Source organism: Colias philodice, chromosome 1, assembly GCF_061535455.1.
Source record: "Colias philodice isolate Cphi_HAF_F1 chromosome 1, ilColPhil1 Martin Lab GWU primary, whole genome shotgun sequence".
In the NCBI taxonomy this organism is placed as follows: domain Eukaryota; kingdom Metazoa; phylum Arthropoda; class Insecta; order Lepidoptera; family Pieridae; genus Colias; species Colias philodice.
Genome location: NC_143086.1, coordinates 9,934,366 through 9,957,378, shown reverse-complemented (window position 1 = coordinate 9,957,378; position 23,013 = coordinate 9,934,366). Strand labels below are relative to the sequence as shown.

General features: G+C 33.1%; 1 protein-coding gene across 3 annotated transcripts in view; it reads left to right on the top strand.

The window, feature by feature from the left end:
- The first annotated feature begins 8,211 nt into the window (after positions 1-8,211).
- Positions 8,212-23,013, top strand: part of LOC149491301 (proton-coupled amino acid transporter-like protein pathetic) — a 33,646-nt gene continuing 18,844 nt past the window's right edge. Inside the window, exon 1 of one of the 3 annotated variants that reach the window (XM_089697817.1) lies at positions 8,212-8,659. In XM_089697817.1, coding sequence (XP_089553943.1) covers positions 8,600-8,659 — 60 coding nt within the window. In that variant the 5' untranslated portion in view covers positions 8,212-8,599. The remainder of the gene's footprint in view (positions 8,660-23,013) is intronic. The other 2 variants (XM_089697826.1, XM_089697832.1) reach the window with 2 other exon arrangements.

The following is a 23,013-nucleotide window of genomic DNA, read 5'->3' as shown; positions in this document are numbered from 1 at the left end:
GGCTCTCTTAGCTTGTTTGGGCCCGGCCGCGGCGATGGGCTGCCGCTGATGGGGTTACGGATGAATTCTACCCATACCCTTGGCCCTGTCGTTGATGCAGCTTGACGGAACACAGTGGGGTTTTGGTCGGTAGGAATCCGACATAACCCACGGCCCCTTCCCCGGAGGCCGTGGGTATCTATGCAAGATTTCCCCACTAAAAACATATACGCTACATAAATAATAATTTTGTTATTATATTTTTCATGATTAGCCTATCTAGACTCATAATATTTCAGGATGTTACTATGTTTCGATGAGTCTATTTCATTTATTTTATATAGGTAACTAGTTAGGTACGTAGAATTTTATATTTGCTCAAATTTTCCCAAAAATAATAATTGTTCCTTTATAAGTAAGTACCTAGTCTCTATTATTCAAAGTTTTTAAACACGTTAAATGTCTTTTATTTATTTATTAAATTTTAAATGTCGATTGCCTCATTCCTTATTTTAACTGCATATTGACAGTTTTAGATACGTTAGGTAGGTATCTAACAGTGCTAATTAAAAAAAAATGCATGAGAAATAGCTTCGTTGGAATTAATTATTCGAGGGCTAAAATATTATAACAAATTATCTGTAGCTATATGATTCTGAGCGTTGCCTGTTTTGTGTATTCATTTACTCGATGTTTATACATCCTTTTCATGCCATAAGCACTACCTCAAGTAGGAATATTCCGAAACTTGTGCGAAATCTTAGGTACAGCAGTCATGCCTAAAAATTACCAATTAGTCACTGTTTGATATTTCAACGTTAGCTGAGAAGTAATTAGGTACAATTTGTTTCTTCAATATTGTTCACGGTTAGTATGTGGACACAATAGGCGTGTTATAGATAACGGTTGTTAGTTAGCAATCAACGAGAATCCTGTCTTAATAACAAGCACTGGCTGCAAGCAACAAATTGACATCGTGATACAAAGATAGACGGACACAATACAAGTCCATCAAATGTTTAATCTATTTGAGTCCTCACAGTACTAAAAAATAAACGAACTGTATCAATTACTTAGAGCGTAAGAGTTTTTTTGTTATTTTTTCTGACCCTAATGAAATCTGAGCGGTTGGCACCTAGAAGATATCAAGGATGTTACATTTTGATTTAAATCGCAATTTGCGTTACACTACTGCGATTTAAGATTCTCAAAGTTGACTGTACGAGATGACGGTATGATTAGCACCATTAGAGCGAGTTAGTGTCCGCCTATTACTTTACACAATACCTACTATAAATTACATGACGAACTAATTTTCAAGTTTCTATGCGATCTCTCAATTAAGCGCCACATGGTTACGTCACACGATCAATTTGTTATTTGATTGTTTTGCGCAGTTATCTGATACCTATCATATTTTGCGTATAGTCTATATTCTATACCTATATTAATAATGTTATTAGTAAGCAGATAGCTTTGTGTATCGATCGTGTACCTACATTTCAAATTACAAGTAGGTATTGCTTAGGTTGCTCTAACATAGCAGCAATGTTTTTATGTGTGCTATCCCTCCTACCGGTGATTGTATCAAATATGTATTTGAAGCATTAAAATTTGCAGAAGTTTTATAATTATTTCTGAAATAAAGAAAAATTTCCTGTGTAAGTTTTGATTCATTTGAACTTGTAATGTAATTACATTTTATAAGGGAAAGTAACTCTATCTACTAGTTACAATTTTCATGCTTGTATTCATGAAGCAATTTTTATTGTTAACAACATAATTAAGTAGTATTAATTAATTAATATTTGGAATGTACCTACCTACTTATAGATTATAGGTAGGTAAATATGTATATCGTTTTGGACAGGTTAACATCGCTGCCTTACATCTAAGTTTACAATAAGCGATGGATTCTTTATTTGACGACGATATGAAACAGAGTGAAGTCTGGTCGTTCGCCCTGTATTTGATAATGAAAAATGATCTTGAAATGGTTCATTGTTACACGACGCTAAAGAATAAAGGTGTCGTAGCAATGTACATACAACACTCGACACACGAGCAAGTACGTACAGACAATACGATACAATTGTTTTGCTATCGGAGGCGATGTGTTAAATTTCTTATAAGCACTGTTATACAAAACCACCTCGAGAGTCATTATACTTTAAAATTTTGTTACACGATTATATCAAGAATATTTCACTTTTGTATCAAGAATGATTTGTTGTTTTAAATTTTATTGCAGTTACGTTTGTATATTTTTTTTCTTTACCTACATATTATTTATATGAAACAAGCAAACCTGGCGAACTCCGTTTCGCCACCAGGGACACCTTTTCTTTGCTATAAAATTTAGAGGATGCGGATGAGGAAGAGGATGCGGATGAGGAAGCGGAAGAGGAAGCGGATGAGGATAAGGATGAGGATAAGGATGATAGGAAATTATAATCAAAATTAGAAACAAAAACTTTTAAAATTAAATATTAAAACAAAAGCCATTCTCCTGTCTCTACATATTGATGTTTAAGGTTAGGGGAGGTTAGCTCGCCCGATCGCGAATTTACAAAGCCTGTAAGTACTATACTATTTGAGTCACGAGCCGGACTCAGATGAGCTTTTGTTTATGCATATTACTCGAAAAAACCCACAGAAAAAACCTAATCTATATCAGTGCCAGAAGCGACATTAGGCGATTTCCACAAAAAAAACTGGTAGATATATATGTAAGCTTAAACAACTTGTTTGTTTTTTAATTTAAAATTACTTTTGAGAAACATTATTTGGTAAAATATGTTTCTTCTGAGTATGAGAGAAAATGTTATATTATTTAGTTTAGAGATAAGTGTTAGGCGCAGATATAAATATGGCGGTAAGACTCTACTCTTGTTCGTTAGTAGAGTCCGACTCGTAACTCAAATACATAGTTTAAATAGGCTTTGTAAATTCGCCGCCCGATCGGATCAGCATCCTCATAAATTTCCTCTAAATTTTGAGGAAGCGATAGCGGAAGAGGATTTTTTTATTTTCATTTTTGAGGATGCGGTAACGGTAGAGGAACCCAAAATATTGCGGAACTTCCGCATTATGAGGAAGCGGAAGAGGAATCCTCAACAACCCTACTATAAACCTCACGGAGCCCAATACCTTTCCAACGAATGCAAAACCATGGAAATCGGTTCGTGCGTTCTGGCGTTATAGCGTAAGGAAAACCCGACTTATTTTTATATATGTAGTAGAATTATCTTCAATATGGCTAAACGGTGATTATCTGTAAAACCATTAGACCGTACACATCATTAGAAATTGATACTTTTGCAAAAATATACTTTATGATATAAGTAAATTGGTGATTAGGAAAGACCGTCCCTATACATAATGTTGCTATACCTATTTATATCATTACATGCATATGTAAAAATATTATACCTACCTACTAATATGAAATTTCTAGATCACAGTCCGGTGAATGCAAGGTGTGGTTACATTAAAGGAATAAGGCGCAAATAACAATAACAGTCAATATTTAAATATTCTATAACCATTGTTTGTTACACATTACACAATATAGACCGGGAGATACTGACACAAAATTTCGAGTCATTTGTAACAGGATGGCGGTTCCACAGGGGTCTTAGTACGCAATGACAAAAAGAAAAACGATGGTGTGAACACTGGTACTGGCGGCTTAGTCGCGTGGGCGTTAGTCGAACTCGTCGGAAAAATAGCGAAGTCAAACGATTTGTAACACAAAAATTTTAGAATTTACCGATAGCCCATAAAAAAGAAGTAGGCGGTAGTGTCATGCCATACTTTTCCGGTGTGACTTACAGCCCGCCATACCGACGCGAATGTGTTGATTAAAAAAAAAACAATTCAACCATTTGTACCAGGCTAACTTTTGCACAGGTAACCATCGTTGTGCAGCCATTTACGAAAATCGCCATGCCATACTTTTCGGACGATTCCAAATGGTCGCCATACCGCCGAAAATCTGCAAATTTTTTTTTTCGCCGAACCATTTGTAACACCCTAAATTTTTTTTCAACAACTCCTGAATGATTATAAATAGAAGTGTGATAATGCCATACCTGTGAGAGGTGGCGAATGTGTATAAGATTTTTTTTTATTGTATGATTTTATTCGTATTTTGAACGATTTGTAACAGTATGGCATTAATCTTTCCTATAAGTTTGAGGTTAAATACAAAATTTCAAAGATCTAGGTGGTAGAAATCTTCACTTCTATAAATTAATAATAAATTTATTTATGAAGTATGGCAGCACTTTTTCCCCCTACTAGAAGTATGGCAAATATAATAATGGTCACATTTTATCAAATACTCTCCAAAAATCCAAATGCAATACTGGTACAAAAAGTTTGGCGAAAAAAAAAATTTTTGCAGATTTTCGGCGGTATGGCGACCATTTGGAATCGTCCGAAAAGTATGGTATGGTGATTTTCGTAAATGGCTACACGACGATGGTTACCTGTGCAAAAGTTAGCCTGGTACAAATGGTTGAATTGTTTTTTTTTAAATCAACACATTTGCGTCGGTATGGCGGGCTGTAAGTCACACCGGAAAAGTATGGCATGACACTACCGCCTACTTCTTTTTTATGGGCTATCGGTAAATACTAAAATTTTTGTGTTACAAATCGTTTGACTTTCGCTATTTTTACGACGAGTTCGACTAACGCCCACGCGACTAAGCCGCCGGTACCAGTGTTCACACCATCGTTTTTCTTTTTGTTATTGCGTACTAAGACCCCTGTGGAACCGCCATCCTGTTACAAATGACTCGAAATTTTGTGTCAGTATCTCCCGGTCTAATAATCTTGGGTACGTATAGGTACGCCGTACGCATAGAATACCTAGGCAAATCGTAAGCATAGACTAAAAATTATAACAATATCATTTAGTTATTCAACCAATTTAGAAACCACGAATGTCCCGTTTCTAATCCAAATTCTAAATCGATTATCTCTGCTTACGGATGGTAACCTAGCGTTGATGTGAAAGTCCGCAAGGCGCAAAGAAAACAAATCGTGTAAAAATTACCGGTTCAATGATATTCCTCACTTCGGAAGAAGTATCAGTTTTACCGAGAATCAATTTGAAGTAATTTAATTAATAATAATTTTAGCCTAGTAATTTTTATTATTATAATATTTTCAATAACTAAACTCCCATTTTTCCTCTCCGAATCGCGGAACTTGAGCCAGCAATTTGTACAATTTATATTAGGGCTGCCTAGGATTACCGTTTAACATAAATAATGTCAAAATGAATAGCAATGAAACAACGGATACTTTTTAGTCATTTTTCCTAGTACATGCACTCAGCTTATAATCTATTCATCTCGATTACATTGAGGTACATAGTACATACTGATATTTTCGGAAGCAATACGACATATTATATAGTACATAATAATATGTACTAACTAAACAATCGTCAAATATAACGCCGCGAGTAAACACATTAGTTTTGATTTGTCAATATAGTTTATAGAGTTACTAAAGTCCGAAATTGATTGTACGGCGCCATAGACCGCGGTTGCCCGTTATTCATTTAGCATGCATGAACACGAAGAACAATATTTTTTTTATGATTGCTATCTAAGTTTTGCACAAAGTTTTATTTGACGAGTTCCGTGTTGGGAATAGCAATTACATGACGAAAATGTGAATTTATTATTATTTGTGTGTTCGCATTTGAATGTTTTTGTTTAATTTTGATTGACAAACATCCATCTTTTCATCCTGCATCCATCCCCAAAAACTTTCATGTTTATATTATGATTTAAAAAAGTTGTTATCGAAATAACAAATTGGCTTTTTTTCATAGTAAGTACTCCTTGTTTGAATGGTACCTGAATGACAGTTTTACAGACATCAATAAAAATGAACTTCAAGCAATGTCTATTTTACGACGATTGAACTTGTTAGAAACGTCAGAGTCGGACCGGTTATTAATCTGACTTCACTATAAACTACATAATAATGTACCTTTTAATTTGCAGTTAATTTTTGCATTTATTTCACTTTCATCCGTATGTACTAGTGACGTTCTAACACCACTAGATATGGATCGTCTCTAATTATTTAAATAGATATTAGAGCAAATAAATGTCACTTCATGGTTCTGGAAGAACTGCCTTAGTTACATTTTTGTAGTGAGTTTAGGTTTGGTATTTTGGTATTTGTCTAATAGATCTTCAGCTTTGCTTAATGGTACGGAACTTGCAACAGACTTCCTAGTAAATTCCTATACACATTTCCTTGAATCTTTCCGAGATTATAATTGTAGGAAATATAACTACGGTTTTAACTAAACTAATTGTTAATGTTGTATCTATGTTTTATTAAAGTTTTACTATAGGTAATTATGTGTTAACTAAGTAATAGTCGAAATTGTTTCAAGGGTTTTGTAATCTAATAAATCTAAATGTTTATGTTTACACATGCCGACAAAATAATTTCTCATCATTTTGTTTTTCAAAGTGTCTACGTGTATTTTTGAAATGCTCCACTGATTTCCTCTTTGTTAAGAAATGGAATGTTACCCTTTAACATAATAGCCAAACTGTACCTTCACCAGATTATAATTTGAATTCTGTTTAATAACGATGATAATATTATATTAATTTACACGTGGACCGTATTAGTTAGTAGCTTCTTAATTAAATGCATGATTATCATGGAATTAATGTCGACATGATGTTATAATGAAGAGCAGGTTGATTAAGCATCGTTTTTATGTAATTGTATCGGATTTAGGTATATGATTATTAAGGATTTCGTTAAATCCTGTTTTATAAGAAATGTGAAAAAAAAAATCCCTGTTACTCAAGAACGGTCTGCTGTTAATGTAGGTTAATTTGTCATGCACTTCCTTTAATTATTTTGTAATAGGTTATACAGTGAAGTAACCATTCAGTATAGTATATATATTACATGGACAACTTAAAACATTTATATGCAACGTAAAATTTTTGGAAAACATCAAATCACATACATTGGTGAAAACTGAAACTAGTAGGTACTTAACGTTACATCTATTAACGAGAAATTTTTTATCTCTATAAAAATAAGAAAAAAGGGCAGAAAAAATATTTATTTGTGCGACAAACCTTCATCAATATGCAGAAATGAAAGGTGGAGATTAAGCGGAAAGTGGCGAGATTAGGTACAGTATAGTGTGAAGTATTACCACGTATTACGATTCACGTCTAAGAAAGAAAGTCTGGCAATAAACTCCTGTCAACGAGGAGCAATTCTGAATTTTTAAATAGAGACAAAAACATCTTATATTTTCATAGTTTAAATGAATTGTCTCTAGGTACAGTGTTTTACAATCGGACCTAAGTTTTTATTGTAATAAAGAATAAACTATGTACAATGTAACTTCTCTAAACTTAGCCCCTTTTTCTTAACCCGTCCGCCTCAAAAGGAGGGTAATATTTCTTTAACTTATTGATATTTCTTTTCTTAAAAATAGGTCAGTGTTTTAGATAAACTATGGGTAAATTTGTGTCAGTGACTTGGTCAGTGAGTAACTATTTTTTTTATTGGGCACTAACTACTTTAGTTCGAAAATGTCACTTATGGAATATAATAAAATATTATAAAGCTGAAGAGTTTGTTTGTTTGTTTGTTTGTTTGAACGCGCTAATCTCGGGAACTACTGGTCCGATTTGAAAAATTATTTCGGTGTTAGATAGCTCATTTATCGAGGAAGGCTATAGGCTATATATCATCACGCTACGACCAACAGGAGTGGAGCCACGGGGGTGAAACCACGCGGAGCAGCTAGTGGAATATAAAACCGGTAAAAGTGGTATGTGACATTTTTAGATAGTATCGAATGTACAAATAAAATTCAACTCTACATTATTATTATAATAAAGAACCATCACGTTCTTGCGACTCGCTGCATCAGCAAATGTTTGGTTAACTTTTATTTTATTGAGTACATTGTGATAATTATTAACTACGATCTGTTTAACGACAACGAGGACATGGTTTCACGTCACTTGTTGGATTTAGGAAGGTGTGGCTGGAAGAATGATTATGATGAGCGATACGTCGAGGTCTTGACGGCTGCGGCGGCGTCATGGTGAGTTTCTCGCCAAAGTCGAGCGCCTACACTGCTCCGTCGCGACGGCCAGTGTCGTCACGGTGCCGACTCGCCGCTCCGAGACAATACCCGAGCCGCAGCCCGCACTCCGCTCGGCGCGGCCGCTCCTCGCTCGCGTGACGCGTCTGCCGTCAGCCGCTGCCGTTCATTGCTGTTCATTGCCGACTTGACCGCAAGAGCGATACGACGTACTGTCGCTAGCATATTTTTTTCGTAAAACTTTCAACTTTTTCCAAAACTAAATTACCTTTGGTACGTTTGTTTGCGATATATCGAAGCGGTCAACTACAAAGACGGCGCTCGATAATATTTATCGCAGTGATCGCAAAGTTGATCACAATTTTAGAAGTCGGCGATTATAGCGTTTGCCGTTTTCAGTTACGCGACTTTTAAATTCTTGGACCAAAAAATTTGAAGATTTTTTGTGGCGTTCTCGATATTGTACTTTTAGACGTGATACGGGAAGATATCTAAGATGTCGAAAAAACACCTGCACAACCAAGCTGCTATACCGCTTGCTCCTGCGGTATTTAAGGTAAGATTTTTCTCTAATTAATTTTCATTTCTTGCGATTTTTATTTATTCCTATTATTTTTTTATTATTAAGCTGTGCGATCTTTAATTATACGTAATATATTAAATTCACATTGGAGATATGAAAAGTAATTTCATTACACACAATGGGATGCACTTAATTATTGCTGAAATATTAAAAAAATAAAATCATCCGGAACAACATTATTGAGAAAGCTGAGCGACTGTTATAAAAATGTAATAAAAAATAATGGGAAAATTAAGTCCGTAAAATTGCTAAAATAAATGTAACCCTATTTATTAGGTATGTGTGCGTTTAGCACGTCGAATAATCCGTATGAACAATTGAAAGTAGAGTCTGCGGTAGAGACTAGAGTCATGTTGACTTTCATTAATTCTAAAAATGTATAGCTTTCATTTGCGTTTTTTTTAAATAAACAATAGAAGATAAATAGTTATCTTTTTTTTCTGTAAAGTTTATTACATTGTAATTATTATAGGTAATTTCAGTGCTTTACGACCGAGTCTTATTATTGGATAGTTGCTTTAATTTAAGCATAATGTAGGTGTCTTCGTAAACGTATTTTTAATTGAAATTATTTTTTGTAGGTTTATTCTTTACTCAAATGTTTATATAATTTATTAGCAGTTATCGATTTTTCTGTTAGGTTTTTCTAAACATGTGGTTGACCGAAAGAGACAGGTTATGAAAATATGAATAGGTGTTCAACCACGTATTAAATATGTTTTTGTTTGCTCCAAAAGTCTCGTACACATGCAGTTTATTTTTAACTGATTTTAAGATCATCCATCATCGTTTGCGTGCATACGTATACCGTATCTTCGGTACTTGTCCTGTTTTTATTTTATTTTTTCACATTTTTTGCACATAATGAGGAATATATCATACGAAATCAACTATGCAAAGTGTAGTTTTATGAAGACATTGACATACTGTTACTGATAAATTATTCAGTAGGTACTGTTTAACATTTTACATGTTAATTAAGTTTTATGACGTGTTTAATGGAAAATTATTGTGCCACTACTTAGTACTTTAAAGGGAAATTTATAAAAGTACTATGATGACATATCGTCTTCTATAATGTGTAAAACTGTACAGAATATGTGCTACATTTTATGTGAAAAAATAACACCACCGTATAAAATTATGCAGCAATTTGATTTCTCTTTATTTCAATAGAATTTCTTACAAAGCATTTCCAAATGTATGGATAAGAAAATGTTACACAATTTTCAGTCTTAACTAAAAGCAATAATAACTATTTTTGCATAAACATGGTCGTTTGTTTTAGGTTTAGATTTGGGTTTTAAGCTAGGACTACGTTGCGGTCTATTTATTGCGCTTCCTTCAGTATAAAACACGTCATGATGTAATCGCAAACGATACTAGTCACAATTCATATATACCTACCTATAAAGATAACAATACACTTTTTATAACTTTATGAGATTTCCATACAAAATTGTATATGTGTGTAATATAGGACTTTTAAACATGTAAATCTTCCATAATGCATGTTTTTTTTATTCACGATTACAATGCTGTTTTTTGGTAATTTAAAAAAAGTACATATAATTATATCACTGTTTGTATTAAAGCCACGGAACTAAACTAGAATATACATATAAAGTATAAACCTATTGAAATTAATTCGTCTTCTATGCTGTATAATTTACAATAGTATTTTTCCTCATGTACAATAGGCCACTAATAATACACATACCAAATAAGTACCTTACACCTAATAATTTGATAAAGGACGAATTAGTATGACGTTCACATTTTCTCACATTTACATTATACATTTTAAGAATTGTAGTTTCAGGAATGAACATTAAAGTTGAATCAACAATTCCTTAAATCGTCTAAAGGTTGCATTAAAATGGGAATTAGAATATAAATCTAGAGACGGCTATCTTCTGAAATTGTTTATCGCTAGCATAATATATTAACGGTTTATGAAGTTTACGATTATTATTGGTCTTGTTTAACTGCCACTGTAAGGACTCACTCATAATATTCCATGAATGCGATTTCATGTTTATGTTATGTTGTAAAATAAATCTCAATAGGACACAATTACGTAAATAATACAAGTACGAGTAGATGTATTGGTCAATGCAAAAATAACGAATACTTACAATAAGTAGGTACATTTCAAAATTGTTGTCAAGTTGACATTGTATTGAGTTTCATTTGACGTTGTTCAAGTTATTTTAAACCTATAATATATTTTTATCAGTTCCAAGAATTTATTGTCATGTAACAAGACATTTGAAATTCCAAGAATGTACCAACTGTATATTTTCCACTTTTTACACTGAAGGTAGTTTCCTTGATTCAAAGGAAATCTTGCCTGGTGATTTCTAATATTTGCACTAATTGATTAGAATTAATTTATTGGTACACAATTAATATTCTTGCATTTTAATTCAAAAAGATATTTCCTAGGTATACCTAAAAGTTTTTTTAGGAATTTTGCAATAAACTTAACACGTATAATACCCTATGTTTTATAAATTTACTAAATTAAATTTAAATAGTAGTGTGTATATGACGCGATAATTGATAGTTTATTAAATACGCACGACTCTATAAGAGGGCATCCATAAATTACGTGAGTTGTTTTAGGGGGGGAGGGGGTCGAGTAAAATCTCATCTAACCTTACGTTGGGGAGAGGGGGGGTGTCGGCAAATATCACGCAATTTTTTTTAATCGAAACAAAACAAATTATACTCTTTTGGTCCATTTAATCCAAATAACATACTTAAGATTTTAATGTTACGGTTAAGATTTAAATATTCTATTGTTACCTTGTTATAACACTATAACTTTCAGCAATATCAATTACTATTTTTAACTAGTCGTAAACAAAAGCACGAAGCAATTTTTTTTCTTTTTACAATAACAAATAAACATAAGAAACCCACATTTTGAAAAATCTCACGTGAGATGGGGGGATGGGGGAGGGGGTTCAATAAAATCTCATGATATCTCACCAGAGGGGGAGGGAGGGTCAAAAAATGGACAAAAACACCTCACGTAATTTATGGACGCTCCCTAACCACTTGATGACAAATATTGGGGTAATTTCACAAATAAATTATTGACAATGAATATTGTAACTTTCTCTTATAAGTTATTGTTCTACAACTACGGTAATTTTATAGCAACATGGAAATATTATTAGAATAGTCTACCACAGAATGACTCTACAAACATTGAATTTCCAATTTTGGAATAACCCCATAATTCACAAATGCTCCATCCCCTAGGTATTATTATAATTTTATGGCCTTCATGTTTGTTGAATCGTTGCATTATGAAGGTTTCAAAATCATCCACTTCAGCGTGAACGGTGAAAAGATGTAGATCAGGGGTTCCCAACCTTTTTTTGTCTACTGCCCACTTTAAGAATAAATTATTTTTTAACGCCCCCCTTTTTAAACATACTTAAAAACCGCTAAGTACTTATAACTGATTATTGAAACGCAACTTTATAGTATTCGGACAGAGTATCTTTTATTGAAAATAAAACAAACATAATCAATTCTTATATAAAACTAATGTGAAGGTTGAATCTGATGCTGTTCAATAAGTTTGTTGATATCAGGTTCCAATTTACTCAAAAACAGCCGCAAGTCGCCACGTCACGCCAAGAGCTAATACCGCGATGCTACGCACTTGTACGCACTACATTACGCGTTCTAATTGACGTGTTGAAAATGACGAGCGAATGCAGCCCGCAATGTATATTGGGTAATGAATTATTTGAAGGACATTTTGAAAGACTTATACTAAAATATCGTTGTTTTTTTACTTTCCGATGAAAAGAAATGCTTCCTTTGTTTAAGTTAAGCACTTGGCTTCTTGCACGGCAAGTAATTACCGCACATGAAGGCATTTTCTCATAATTTTGTCGCTGCGTTCGCAGTACTTCTCTCCGTTGCAGATAGCGAGTGACTAAACAGCGCGATCGCATAGATGTGAGCAGTGCTCATATCCTTGGCGCGTCTGCCCCGCCTACGCCTTTCTAACACCTTTTATATGTTCTGTGGCAAGAACAAGTATTATAGAACCAGCCGATTGATACAGGAATGTACAAATCGGATTACTTATTTAACAAAAACTTGTTAAAACATGATTGCCCGCGGTCTATTATATCGAACCGAGTTTGAGCTATATCTTAATTAATATTAGTTGATGTTCACAAGATGTCGACTCTCGAAATCGAGAGCTCAGTCGGTGTCTAAGCGTCTTCCTAGCTAGGTAGATGAAATTATAAATCGACCCCAAAGCCCTACACAACGCCCCCTTTTTTTTCTGGGTCTCTTAACGCCCCCCTTTAGGCCTGCAGCGCCCACAAGGGGGCGTTATCGCCCACGTTGGGAAAGACTGATGTAGATTATTGACTTGTACTTAGACGAGTCATTACGTATACGACTTGGGCTGAAGCGTGGCGCCAAAAGTTGGCCTCGAATCGATGTGAAGAGTGTAGAGTAGGCGATGGCGACCGCGGGCGCTCGACACGAAGCGGTCGCCGACAAAATTACACAATTGTGGAAATTTCCACTGCCCGCTTGCCGCGTACGCGTTGCTCCTCACCCATACACGCACACGCCCTCAGCCGATGTACTAACACACGCAAGCGAGAAGGATACCCGCGTTATCGTGTTCACCTCGGACACCGGGCCCGCTCGAGCTTGTTGCAGACACCGCGACATAATTCAAACCCATTCACAGTAAAAGCCCATAGAATTCCAAGTTCCGACCCGTTCTTTACCGCTCTTTGTAAAGCGCTTTAAACTGGTTTTGGATTTGTTAATTTGTATCAGCAAAAAGATAAAACACGCTTCACTTTCAGAACCTCTAAGCTTGAAAGCTTAGAATGAATACTGGTTTTACACGTTCGTTTGAATCTCTACCTTGAAATAGTGTAGTATATAATCCATCATTTGAATATCTTTGTATCTGAAATGTCATAATATTTATTACGGTGTATCTTACGTTCTATAAATAGCTGTGTAGGTATTGTAATAATATTAAATATTGTTTTTTTTTTCATATTAATAAAATAAATGTGGAAAATATAAGATAATTTCTCACTGCGAAAAATTTATATATGAACTAAATAAATAAACGAAATATTTTAACGTTTATAGACAAAGATTAGCTTAATATGCGACTTAAGTACTTACAAAATTATTTTTAGTTATTACAAAGGAAGTTTGAAAAAGGCAAATTTTTGTTATAATGAATGTTTTACATGTTATTTGAATAAACGCTGCTTTAAATTTTAAATCCTTCCACTATAAAATTTCCATTGAACTTTGAAAAATATTAGAAATATTGTGTCGTTACAAAATACAATTGATACTTTTTACAAGATCTACTGATTTGGTATCGATTTAAAAGATAAGTGTTCTTAAAATAACCAGGGAATTGTAGCATGGGAAACTAAAACCACACAACAGCAAACAATAGGTTGTCGAAATTTCTAGAAAGAGAAGCCATTACGAACAGCTTATAGCGTTTCCAAGAAGTTTTGGGTTGCGCTCAATCGAATACAAAAGACATCAACGAACAAATAAATCAAGTCGAAGCTTCGCTTTAAGTGACGTTTATCTTTTAAATATTTTATTGGTTTTTAAAATTACCACTTTCAAGTTAGTGTATTTCACCATAGGATTATTATTTTTAAGTTAGGCCACCAAGTTGAAAACGCTGAGCGACAGGAAGAAACGTGAATGAGTATAAAGTCTTAGTCTGATTTACTATTGTATTCCGAATTTATCTCCATTTTTCAAAGTATTTAGAATATAGGAGATTTAGGAGATGTCGCAAAACGACGAAGCGCTAGTTTGTATGTAGAGCCATCAAACCGCGTACAAAATGCAATGATTCAACTCTACCTACATCAAAGTGGGCGGTTAGCTGGCGGATTACCTGAGCGGCTTTCACGTACCCATTGTTGTACCACTCGAAATACTAATGAGGCCGCACGTTAAGATATCTGCAAATAGTCTTTATGCGTGTTCAAACAATATGATACTATGTTTGGCTTTTTCGTAGACCAACAAAGGGCTCACAAACGTCACAACTCTCTTTTTAAACAACGTTCCCAAAAACAATGAAAATTTCTTGAATCGTAGTGTTTTTAAGTTTTAACGTTTGTTACGAAATAGTTTGAGTAATCGACAGTCGACACAATATGTAATACAAGTTATGTTATGTACTATAACTTTACTCAGAAATATTCCTTATACTGATAATTTCTCGTAATAAATAAAGAAGAAAATATGAAATAATTTTTCTTGAATGATTTTAAAACACATTGTCGCAGATAATATTTATGTTTTTCCCGTAAAGAAAATAGTGCCAAATTTTTCAATGTCATTTTAAAATAGCTCTTGTGTTGTCAAAGTGAAATTTCAACAAACGATTAATCTTCACGTGTTTACAAATTTCATATTTTGAAATACGTAGATGATTTTGTATAGACAACACGTTATAGGATATTCAACTTTTATACGATGTTTGGTGCACGATAAATAAAAAAAATACTTAATATTTTTTCTTATTTTTCCTGAATTCTTAGCGTGTGTATTTAAATGACGTAATAGAGTCGTAGGCGCGTATTATTTAACGCATCCTTTCTCACTCAATGACAATGAATGTATGAAGATTGTGTGAAGTCTGGTCGCGTTATGGATCACAATATCAATTATTCTGGGCATCAAATGTTTAATGGCGTTCATGACTTCATACCGCCATCGATTAATACAAGCACGCACAACAGAGATAAGATAAGCACGTCCTTGGTGAAGTTTTACTAATAAAAGTATATTTTATGCCTTTCAGTTTAGGTTGCATGTTAAAGCTGTGTGTTATGAATAAATGCGATTTGATTATACCTTCATTCTTAAACAATAGAGGAGTCCCCGGCCTGTGCGATGCATTATCGTTACTGTGTACATTATTGTACAATGTACATAGGTACACATCTGTATTATACAGTACAAAATATATAGATAGTAAATTTTTATTAAAGTCGTTTATATTTCATACTCTCTACGAATAGAGTAATGTTTTTATGATAATGATTACAAATAAATGATAGATTATGGTACTTATAAACTAGTACAATTAATCAGTTATTTGTAGGTTAGTTAAATGTGTAGGTTGGTGTAACAGAACATCAAAAATTTATTCCAAATGTATCATATCATTTTGTTATACATTGTGCTATAAATTCATAATTACGCATTCTGAGAAATATTAAAACAGCGTTTTTCAATGCATTTTTCAATTAAACTTACGCAAAGTGGGTATAATATTCTGCCTACATGGTGTAAATGTAGAATATGTATTAAGTATTATTTATTAAATATGTTATGAATTTTGCACATTCAACGGTTATTATAGCGATGAAATGTAGGCTTTCTATAAAATTATAATCACAGAATGATCTATGGCATACTTCTTTATATTATAATTTATATTAAATCATTAATATAATACTTATAAAATCCAAAATTAATTAGAATATAAGAAAATATTTCTTTAAACCTATAATAAGAATTTATAAGAAGGAACGTTATTTCAAGTCACACTCAGTTTTCATGATATATAGACTATAATAGAGGCTACATTTTTATAATATTATGCAATATAGATATCATTTTATTACTAACTTTTATATAAGTATATTATATAATAATACTAAGTATTTTATTTCAAATAAATATCTCCAATTGCAAACTTTTCCATAAATAAAGATATTTATAACTATATATTTTGATTTTATCGCGTACCTGTCTTAGACATTGCCTATCTTAAGAAGGTATGAATATTATCCAGAGATTTTGGCTATCGATCTTCCGATCTTGAAAACATTTTCAGGTAATTGAGATAAAAACTTCATCGCATATCTAATCGCGGACATCTTGCACAGTATGATTCACTTTATTATTTTGATAATACTGATAGAGTCTTAATTTTATCACAACATGACTTTGTGTATGGTTTTTTGGGGAATTTTGTTAACTTACATGACAAGCCCCCTAGTCAAGTGGCTTTCTGTTAGCGTAGCGTTCAATAGAATAGACTACGAATGTATGAGATTGACGTAAGCTGTAGCTACGTTTATCTACAGCCTACGTCAATCTCATACATTCGTAGTCTATTCTATTGAACGCTACGATAACGGAAAGCCACTTGACTAGGGGGGAAGGAATGTGTTTTAAGCACTTGACATCAATTAATCAAGTCATATTTTTGTACCTATACGTGTGATATTACAGTTTACTTATCTACATTGATAGTTGATACCTGATTATAGTAGTTTTTATACGTATGAAATCGGAACTATGCACTAAGCACTTATACTTAGTAGGGCTGCATAAGTAGGAACATTTAAAACGAAGCCCTCACACAATATATCTACCTGTAGGTATGCGTAACTGTCGCGTCAGGAACACTTGAAGATAGTTTTAATCTAAATTGTGATAATTCACCATCATTATCTTGATAAAAATTTCTACGTTGGAGTTACTCACACATTTAAAGTGTCTGTGTAAGTGTGCATTGCGATAAACGAATGCAGTTTGTGACTAAAATATTTCGTAATCTTGAAAAATATCTTATAGGTATCTGATTTTTGGACTCTGAATATGTTTCATTATTATCATCCTGTTATTGAACATCCGTTAAAAATTAAAATCAATTATAGCGATAGAATCTATTTGAAACCTGCGACTAAAGTAACTAGTACCTAATATCTAGACTTCTAGATATGTATAAAAGCAGGCTGTAACGAAGGTTTATAAAATACGACGTATTGTATTGAGAAAGTCGATACGACAATGTTGTGTATTGGTTATTGTGTAAAGAAACGGCAGTTTATCCCTACACCTACACCTAAACATAAAATGACGCTGTTTGTGCTAATTACGGAATTTATCGCGTTCATGATAAAGTATAGCCACATATATAGAAGAAAGCTCATTAATCCTCAATGGCATACCTACTTCTATTTTTTGTATTCGGTCTAATATTACAAATATCTAATTTTATCAATTCTACGATTCTTTAGAATTCTATGTCGTTTTTTAAAAAGGAAACAAAATGTTTATTTAAATTAAAGTACGATGTTATGCTAATAGCAATAGCATTAAAATACCGTAAGATAATGCGGTCTGTCTAGAAAAAGATAATAAATTACTTAATTCAAGCATTAGAACTGGATATAACCAGTTGACGTTATTTTTATTCTAACATCGTTTGCGTACTAGATGTAAAATAAAAACGTATTAAATATAAATATTGCACATACTCTAATAAAAGCGATAATGCACATAAAGTAACCGTTGCGTTACGAAGCAATACTTTCACGTCCTTGGCAAAGATAATTAAAATGAATATAGATATAAGAAACAGTAAAACATGTATCTAGTTAATGATTCCAATTCATTACTTCACTCTACACCTATTAATTTACTGAAATTATATTTAAAATATAAGTTGCAGTCTTATTTTAAAAAATATGAAAAAGTAAATTATGTATTATTTGTTATTCTATAAAGTACCTAACTATATAATTTTGTTATTCCAGATAATAAACAGTGATTTTTTTCATGTTAGCATAAGTGCAATAAAGAATAAATAAAAAATCTTCATCTATCTTATATCATTTTTTAGTCATGATAAATAAAATGAGTATATTTTATAATACATGTTAATATAATCTTTACATAGATACCAACCTACAACTATGTGCTGAAAACATAAGAGGTAGTATGGTAATAAAAGAGCAATCAAGCCTCCTTGTTACATAATATTGCGTCATTATAAATCAAATCGTTCTGTATGCCAAGTTACAAATCTTCGCATTTAACTATTGGCTCTGAATACAATACTGTGACGTAGACAAATGACGTGGGTATACATAAAGTCGTTTTGAAAATAGTACTTAAGGACACAATTTCCACATAGGTAACGTTTTATTAGTTAACATTCAATGGTTAGTTTCTTATAAATTATTCAATATAGATCATAGGTAAAGGCTCTGGTTGTTCTTGATCTATGAATTCATCATACATTCAGGGTGGCCACGACATCTTAAATGTACATGCAAAGAAATAAAGTCACTATTTATTATTTCATACACCTCAATTAGTAATCAGATTGTGAAAGGTATTCTGAAATCAATTTCACGTCATTAAGAAAATAACTAAATTGAAACAGTATACACAAATATTTCATACCAAAAATTTAAAATATGGAAAGTGTGGCAACCCTAGGTACGAGCTGGTGGCATGAAGCGATGGGCCTGCGCACGCGGTTGGCACGTGATAGCCGCGTGTTCCAACTTCTAACAGGCGACTCGAACGCCTTTTTAACAATATAAAAAATATTTCAACATCAGCTCAATTCGATGACGCTGCGCTTACGTCAAAAGTCACAAATCTTGTTCAATGTAATTAATGTTTCGTTTGATTATTTACCTTTACACGTGTATTAAGTATAATATTGTTATGTAGGACATGCATGTGATTGCATTTTTTTTTTCAGTAAATATTTGAACTGCGTAGTTAGTGCAAGAAGGACAAATAGCATTACAGATAAAACTTATTTGCAGTCAACAACTAGTTTCAGGTGACCTAGTTTCGCGACCTAATAAATTTATTATCGATCCAGATTTTACCTATGATTTGTATAAATAATCATTCTCAGTAGGTACTTTAGGTAATAGACTGTATCGTCTAGACTAGGTGTCTGAGATTAAAGAATCGGGATCATCACTCACAAATATTTTTCAGAATGTGTAACTTGTAAGATTACATTTCAAAGAAGAACTTAAAGAATCTATTTTAAAATAGATTCATAATACTTATTTTTTTTAATTCCGTTAATGAAAGTTCATCTATTTATATAATAATAAATCTACATAAATAATTAATTATACTTAGAATAGTTAACCTTAGCAGCTTGAAAAATGTAATAATATAAATTAACATTTTAATTTAATAACATTTATTACTATAAAGTAACGGCGTGTACTGAAATATAAAATATTTCCACGGTTTGGACGCACCTACAACCGTAGGGTGACCCCGAGTCGAAATTTTCGGCGCCATCACGGGGTGGAAACCAGACAGTTACGTCACAACCGGTCCCTACATTCACAAAGCTAGCTACTACTCTTCAATGGATTTTATAACGTAACATTATGCTCTTTGTACGAGGTCTCTTTTTAGAACGTTTTGTAGCATTGTGCATTTGATTAAACTGTTTTACGGTGGAGGTACACAATAACGCACTTATGTGAATCTGTTTTACAAAATCTGAAGTTATTGCTAGATTATATTTTAATCTGTGAATAGTAACGCGGGATGTAAATCATTTTCTCTAATATGTAATTGAATCACAGATTTGAACCCTCTATGCAAGATACATAAAGGGCAAAGAAAAGCTACGGGAGCATAAAAATACGTTATTATTGAAAAATGATAGACATTATATTTAAATAACTATCATAATTCACAATTGATCTGATAGAGTTATAAGTGGATTTTTTTGTATTAAATTTAAGAACACGCGGTAGGGTCAAAGACCCTAGAAGCGATTAAATAGTGATTCCGGGAGAATTTCACGAACTGAATTTAGAGAAGAATTTGAAGATAAATCTATAATGATTAATATTACGAGCAATCTTATGCTCTAATTGAACATAATCCTAATAACATATTATTAGTAAGTATACACACATGGATAGTTGGAGAAAGATGTAATTATCGTATCGCGCAGTTAAATCTATTTTTGAATCGCAACTTCATTTTCTATAGTCATTTATTTCATTCTTATTCAGTTAACGCGAGAGCTGCAGTATATTTAAATTAAGAGTGCGTATAAAGCCAGATAATTCTACGATTAAGCCCCGCACATTACGCGCCATGCCGCGCGCCCTCACAATACCCTCATACACCCGGCTCATCCAACGTACGTAAAGTTCATCGCACGCTACATTATACACAATATTCTTCGCTCGTTCAACGCGTATTTTCGGTAGTTAGTAGGTATGTTGTCTAAAATAATTGTATAAAACAGTGAAGTTGAAATCATCACAAATTATGTAATATGTCTTTTTATTATTATTTGTTTATAATTATTAATGATAATCGATACATATTATAAAACAGTAAAAAACTGTCTGTATGTAATATATAAAAAAAAACAATATTAGGGAAACAGTATAGAGCACGAATCCGTAAAAAAAGTCTGTCGAAATAGCGAGTATAGATACTATTTTTAAATAAACATACGCAGTCGACGACACACATTCCTCCAGAACTTTATTTTGATTAATTTGGTTATAGTCCATTGAATGAGTCCCTCCAAGGGGGGTCTAGAGTGCATGAGTTAGTAACGTAAGATGTTTCTTCGGAAACATGTCAAGAGTCCCTAGGTAATAAACATACTAAAACCCCGGGCCACTAGGAGGAGCCCCGGAGTGGGGGGAGGGGGGAAATGGGTCCATTTTTTCATTTTTCGCTTAAATCTCAAAAACGGTACATGTTAGAGAAAAACTTTCAAGGAAAAATTGAAAGGCCATAAAATTATCTACAAGTTGTACCTGAATCATTTTTTCCTATATCCTACCGTTTCTTAGTTATACGCAGTAAAACATGATTTTGGCTCAAACAATTTCCACATCAATCGATCAAAAAATATTTCTTTCTTCCAAAAAACTCAAAAGTGCAACTTGTGACCGGTACTGATAGATTGCTCTTAATTAGGTCTATAATTGGTAAAATAAACACATTCCTCCATGGAAGCCTTTAGGAGGAATCGATTGTCAAAATATTATATTATGGTAGTTTGAGTTACTGAACTTGATCTTTTTATTTTTTTCTTCCAAAAAACTCAAAAGTGCAACTTGTGACCGGTACAGATAGATTGCTCATAATTAGGTCTATCATTGCTAAAAATACCAGATTCCACCACGGAGGCGTTTACGGGGAATTGAATTTTATCAGGGTAGTTACAATACATGAACTTTTTATTTTTTTTCTTCCAAAAAGCTCAAAAGTGCAACTTGTGACCGGTACAGATAGATTGCTCATAATTAGGTCTATCATTGATAAAAAATACCAGATTCCACCATGGAGGCGTTTACGGGGAATTGAATTTTATTAGGGTAGTTAGTTAAAAAGTTCATGTGTCGTAACTACCCTAATAAAATTCAATACCTCCTAAAGGCCTCCATGGTGGAATCTGGTTTTTTTATCAATGATAGACCTAATTATGAGCAATCTATCGGTACCGGTCACAAGTTGCACTTTTGAGTTTTTTTGGAAGAAAAAAAATAAAAAGTTCAAGTATCGTATCTACCCTAATAAAATTCAATTCCCCGTAAACGCCTCCATGGTGGAATCTAGTATTTTTATCAATGATAGACCTAATTATGAGCAATCTATCTGTACCGGTCACAAGTTGCACTTTTGAGTTTTTTGGAAGAAAAAAATAAAAAAGATCAAGTTCAGTAACTCAAACTACCATAATATAATATTTTGACAATCGATTCCTCCTAAAGGCTTCCATGGAGGAATGTGTTTATTTTACCAATTATAGACCTAATTAAGAGCAATCTATCAGTACCGGTCACAAGTTGCACTTTTGAGTTTTTTGGAAGAAAGAAATATTTTTTGATCGATTGATGTGGAAATTGTTTGAGCCAAAATCATGTTTTACTGCGTATAACTAAGAAACGGTAGGATATAGGAAAAAATGATTCAGGTACAACTTGTAGATAATTTTATGGCCTTTCAACTTTTCCTTGAAAGTTTTTCTCTAACATGTACCGTTTTTGAGATTTAAGCGAAAAATGAAAAAAATGGACCCATTTTCCCCCTCCCCCCACTCCGGGGCTCCTCCTAGTGGCCCGGGGTTTTAGTATGTTTATTACCTAGGGACTCTTGACATGTTTCCGAAGAAACATCTTACGTTACTAACTCACGCACTCTAGAACTTTTTATTCAATGGACTATTAGATTGTACGACATTTTTCGACTCAGCAATTATTCTAAAAATAAAATCATTCTTATAAATGTGTAGCTGGGCTCTTATGGGTCTATATCAGATGTTCCAGATCTTTGATTTTTTTTAATCAACAGAAAATTTCCATCAGACGCAACAATTTTTGTTGACGTCACTCCTATAAATGTTAGAGTGTGATCTCAGGGTCCCTCATCATACATTCTAGATCTTCGAATTTGTATATTTATATTGCCCAGATAATACCTACACAACAAAATAACTTTCATTCAAA